The following is a 5,420-nucleotide window of genomic DNA, read 5'->3' on the forward strand; positions in this document are numbered from 1 at the left end:
GTATGTGAATGTGGGATATACAGCTTAGATTTGCTCTTTTCTAGTGGAACAGAGGATTTGCTGTTTGCTCTCCTGTGCCACTTATTTGAGCTTTGCCAAAGCTACTGTTGCTTGGAGGTGTGCACTGCTAGGTCTATTGGGATTGTGACTTTCAGGGCAAGCCACAAGGCTTATATTGAGATGCGACTAGCACATTGATCCATTTATAAATGCACTGGAGAGGGGTTTAGCAAGCACCGAGCCCAGGATGAAGATGCCCTGTGGTGTCTCTGCTCATTATGGTGCTGGGCACTCCACTTGTCTCATCTGGGGACAGAGAAGAGTCCCCCCATGGAGTCTATTGGAGGGGAGCTCTTCCCCGGTTGGCTCGGGCAGGGATGGTCTACATGCCCCCAGGTCCCCTGGTCCCGGCTGTTGGTGGCGCCTCCTTCATTGCTGCATGGCTAATTTCCCTGGCTTTCCTCCACAGTGACGCAGAAGAGACCCAGCGGGGAACAGGGAGCACGCCGTTGACTCACAGCCATGGAGGGCGGCATGCAGCTTCTCAACCGGGATGGCCACAGCATCTCCCACAACTCCAAGCGGCACTACCATGACGCCTTCGTGTGCATGAACCGCATGCGGCAGCGGGGCCTGCTCTGCGACATCGTGCTGCATGTGGGCACCAAGGAGATCAAGGCCCACAAGGTTGTGCTGGCATCCTGCAGCCCCTACTTCCACGCCATGTTTACAAGCAAGTATCAGCCTTGTGCACAGGCTCTCATGTCCCTCGGTCTCGCTTTAAATTCCCTCTTCCCTTTCCAGCCCATGAGCCTTTGCCCTTTCCCTCCTTGTGTTCCTGCCTTCTCCATGTCCAGACCCATCTTTCCCTGGTGGGGTCACAGACAACATCCCACCCCAGCCAGCTTCTGAAAATGTATATAAAGAGGCTTGAGAGCCCTTCAGAAGGTGTCTCCGAGGGCCCATGGGCTCCAGTCCCCTTTCATTTATGCTACAGAGACTGAGCAGTAGCTCGAGTGAGAGTGAGGTGACATGAGGTTCATGAGCTACCCTGGGAGACCTCACGTGGGCTTACCTAAATTTAAATTGATGGCACAGAAACAGGCAGGGGCAATGTCATGTCTGATCGTAGATGCATTTGGAGGAGACTTTTGACAGGCTCAGCCCTGTTGAAAGGCAAGAGGGAGATGCTGTAAGGAAGTCGGGAGTGGTGGGTTACCTGTGTATAGGTAAGGGAAAAAAGACCTCCAGGATTCAGTACCCAGTGGGGGCTATAAACCAGGCAGGGAAGCTGCTGCCATCATGATCTCTGCTAGGAATGACTGGCTTGCTCCACACTGGGACTGTCTCAGCCAGGCTTCATCAGCTTCTTGCATGTCATTGTAGATGAGATGAGTGAAAGCCGCCAGACCCACGTGACTCTGCACGACATTGACCCCCAGGCCCTGGAGCAGCTGGTGCAGTATGCCTACACAGCAGAGATCGTGGTGGGCGAAGGGAACGTGCAGGTAAGGCAGTGCCTTTCCCTTCCCAAGTGACCCCTCCATCCAGCTGCACTCACAGAGGGTGAGCACCTCGTTCTCTGGGACCTTGAGACCCTGGCCCTATGGCAGCACCTGGCACCTGGTGCTGGCTAAGTGGGGGTTCGGTTCCCACATGCCCACAGGCAAAGCTGTCCTTATAGCTGCAGGGAATGGTTTCCTATAGGGCTTTCCAGGATGCAGGCCAAATCTAGGGCGAGTGCCAGCAGCTGCCCTGCCCTTCTGCAGGAGGTGCAGCTGCTCCCCCTTGTCAGGACTGGCTACTTGGGCCCTCTCCAGCTGCTTAGCCTGGGACCAAGCCTGTCTTCCAGCCTCTTTCCCTCTGGGTCTGGACTTTATTTGCAAGGGTTAGAAGCATCTCTTACTTTGTTGTAACCCAGGAGAGCCAGACTAACAGAGCAGCTCTGCTGGAAGCCAGATTAGCCTCAGCACCAGGGCTCTGGCTGGTCAGGGCAGGCCAGCGTCTGCATGTGCAACTCAGGGCAGACCAGGTCTCAGCTCAGAGGGGAGGGCAGCAGGGCTGGGGAGCCTAACAAAGGTCACGTCCACCCAAGCTGTGTTCCCACACAGCCCTGCTCCCGCCTTTGCGTCCTTTCTGGGAGAGGAAGGGAGGGCAGCAGACCTGCACCCCCTGAAATGTTGTTGAAGCCCAGCAGCACAGCCATTATTTTTGTCTCGTCCCCATTCAAAAAGCACATGGCCCTCTGAAACCTTGTCCCCTCGGAGCACAGCCAGACCCATCTGCTGCTGCCGGCTGAATCAGCATGGAGGTTTGGGGTGGGAAGGGAGGGAGCCCAGACTCCAGGAGCCTGCCACGGGGCCTCTTGCCTCAGGATGTCTCCTGGCCTGGAGCCTGTCCGTCTGGCTCCATGCAACTGAATCCCCTGCTCCGGGTCTCCTAAGGTTTGAACAGCCCCTTTGCTGACAGCTGGCCAGGCAACGTGCTGCGGTTGTTGCTGGTTTGGTTGGCCTCACGCGACCCTTCCTCTCCCACTCTCATTTTCATGGGCTTCTGCTCAGGTGGCCCCCGTCTGACCCAGCAAAAACCCCTCTCCAGGAGTACATGGTGGTGGGGATGCAGCTTGGCTTACACGGAGCAGGCAGCTGGGAGGAAGGGCCTAGATGTTTTTCCTGGAAACCAAGAACATTTTGGAGCATGGGGAGAACCCCTGGCAGAGGCAGGTTGGGGGGCTGAAACCACCTCCTGCCTGCACAGCACCCATTGGGGATGGCAGGAGTCCTTCCTTAGCCACGTTTGACTCCGAGGCCATTGTAAGGGAAGGGATTTGTGAGAAATGCAGCCGCCCACATGCGGCTGTGAAGCCACAAAAGAAGCCGCAGGAGATCTGGTGAGCTGCAGCCTTGCAATGAGACCCAGTAGGACCCTGGCTTTTGGCTGGACACTGTCCAAGTCTTAGCTCTGCTCTGCATCACTGAATCTCAGGCTGTCTTGCACAAGGGCATTGCCTGTCAGCTGGCCAAGAACAGAGTCATGTCAGCAAACCTTAGGCCCCTGCCTGGGTGGAGGGATGATAGGGTTGTCTCTGTGGAGAGCAGAGATAGGAGCAATGGGTTTCTGGTCTGGTACCCCTCCATTTTCTTCCTCCTCCCTTGTCCGCTCGCAGACGCTCCTGCCCGCAGCCAGCCTCCTGCAGCTCAACGGGGTGCGGGATGCATGTTGCAAGTTCCTGCTGAGCCAGCTGGACCCCTCCAACTGCCTGGGCATCCGGGGCTTTGCCGACACACACTCCTGCAGCGATTTGCTCAAATCAGCCCACAAGTACGTCCTCCAGCACTTCGTGGAGGTGTCCAAGACAGAGGAGTTCATGCTGCTGCCACTCAAGCAGGTAGGAGGAGGTCTTACCCACACCTTGAGCTGACGCCCTACACAGCCTCTGCTTCCACGACTCCGCTGCACAGTCTCGCCTGGGGTCTGTATGGTTGTATCATGCTCTGTCCCCTGTGCTTTGGCCTGTGTGGGAGCTAGGTTTCCTTTTATGCTGGGCAAGTTTCCACCTCCACTCCACCCTCCTGTGGACCTTTTTGGATGAGCAATTGCCCGTGACTGCAGGAGACTGAATTCAGTGGTCCAGGAAATCCCTTCCCATCCTGTGTCCCACCAGGCTTGTTGCACTCCTCATAAGGCTCCCTCCTACCCTATTTCTCCAGTAGTGCAGGCTGGGGGCCGCTGGTGAGCTCACCCCATGTGTGCTGCTGCCATCTCAGGCAGTCGGGATTGCTCTGTGCACTTAGCTGTGATGTTTAATTCAAAGCTCAGCTTGTATTTCCTGCAGCTTTTGACACAGTGCCAGCCTGGCCCCTGGCGTGACAGTCCCCGGGGAGCAGCATGCGGCGTGTTCAGGGTGGTCTTTTCTACCCTCTCTGCTGCACACAGAGCCAGCCCAGCCCCACCAACCCTATCTCAGGGTCTGGATGCCCCCCCATGCCTGGCAGCAGGGGGCCTGGGGGCAGCTAGGGGCTGCCTTCCCACCTGCTCCATCTCCATCGTCCCCAGCAGGTGAAGTCGGCTCGTCTTTGCTGCGAGGCCCAGAGCAGCTGAGGTAGCTACTTCCAGCGCATGAAATATTGAAGGGGGCAGCCGGCGCACGAGCCGGGCCTGTCTGTCTGATCTTGCTGAGCCTCATCGGAAGTGACAGCCGCGGCAGCAGCTTTGGCGGGGGTGCAGGAAGGAGGGGGTGCCCGCGGGGGTTGGCATCCGCGGGACTCTCTTTTCACAGCAGGGCTGTGAGCACGGGTGCTGCCAGGGAAGAGAGGGCCATCTGGTCCCTGCTGACGTAGCTCCCAAGCGGAAGGAGAGCTCCCGGTAGGGGTACCCCTCTCCCAAAGCGTGGGTCCTGTACGTGGCACAGGCAAGCCGGGGAAATGCATTGCCTGTCTTGCTGTCAGAGGAGGTGGGGTTGGTCCTAGGGGCTGGCAGCATTTAATGCCAGCTTTTCAGAGTCTTATATGAGTGTTCGCACAGGCCCGGCTCCCTACCGATGGAACCTCATTGTGTCCTTATGGTGTCTCTTTGTGTAGCAGCACCCTCACCCGCTGCCTGCTCTTCAGCCTCTGCTGACTGGAGTATCCCACCAGGGAGGAGGCAGCAAAGGGCTCCCGCACCTAAGACTAATATTAAGGGGAGTCGGCTGCTAAAGGATTGCAGCCTGAATGGGGAGAGCAGGCAAAAGGGGTGGTTTGGAGAAAGCAGGCTCAGGCTGGCCTGCACCTTGGAGGGTGCTGGCTGGTTAAAGGGCTGAGATGCTTGGACTCTGGTCCTGGGGCTTGCTTGAATGGGAGCTGGCTGCAGCCAGGAAGAACAAAACCAGGTCTCTTGCTGAGGAGGAGGCCAAGAGGTTTGGGCAAAGCCCGCTGGGGTTTGTTCTCCTCAGGCTGCAGGCTGCAGGGGTAGTCCCTGGAACGGCACAGCGGCCTTCTCTCGCCTTCGTCCCTTCCACTTTGCACTGCGCTAAGCTTTGAAGCAGCAGCCACCCCAAAGGAAAGTAAAGCCAAGGATTTTCCTTGCAGCGGCAGGGGTCTGAGTCTCACAAGAGTCTCACCGCTGCTTTGGGACAAAGCCAGTGGGAAGGGAGTGTGAATTCGACCTTGTGGGTCTTGTGCTCCTGTCACACTGGTGTGAATCAGGAGTGTCTCATGTGATCCACAGCAGTGCAGCCAGGCCCTGTAACTCCCTACAACAGCGTGCAACAGCATGTGCCAACTGCAGAGCAACCCTGAACCAGGGATTCCCCTCTGGGGGCACTGGGGAGGCAGGTTGCTATCACCACTTTCCCCATTTTACTGATGGGGAAACTGAGGCAGGGGCTTTCAGCACATGCAGCCCAGCTCTGTGTGTGTGTGTGTGTGTGTGTGTGTGTG

At 57.3% G+C, this 5,420-nt stretch overlaps 1 protein-coding gene across 1 annotated transcript in view; it reads left to right on the plus strand.

The window, feature by feature from the left end:
• Nucleotides 1–475: 475 nt before the first annotated feature.
• The window catches only part of KLHL17 (kelch like family member 17), a 27,261-nt gene continuing 22,316 nt past the window's right edge, over nucleotides 476–5,420 (plus strand). The window contains exons 1-3 of the mRNA XM_019511793.1: nucleotides 476–733; nucleotides 1,387–1,508; nucleotides 3,167–3,388. Coding sequence (XP_019367338.1) covers nucleotides 523–733; nucleotides 1,387–1,508; nucleotides 3,167–3,388 — 555 coding nt within the window. The 5' untranslated portion in view covers nucleotides 476–522. The remainder of the gene's footprint in view (nucleotides 734–1,386; nucleotides 1,509–3,166; nucleotides 3,389–5,420) is intronic.

Source organism: Gavialis gangeticus, unplaced genomic scaffold, assembly GCF_001723915.1.
Source record: "Gavialis gangeticus isolate Ggan-Ray unplaced genomic scaffold, GavGan_comp1, whole genome shotgun sequence".
NCBI lineage: Eukaryota > Metazoa > Chordata > Crocodylia > Gavialidae > Gavialis > Gavialis gangeticus.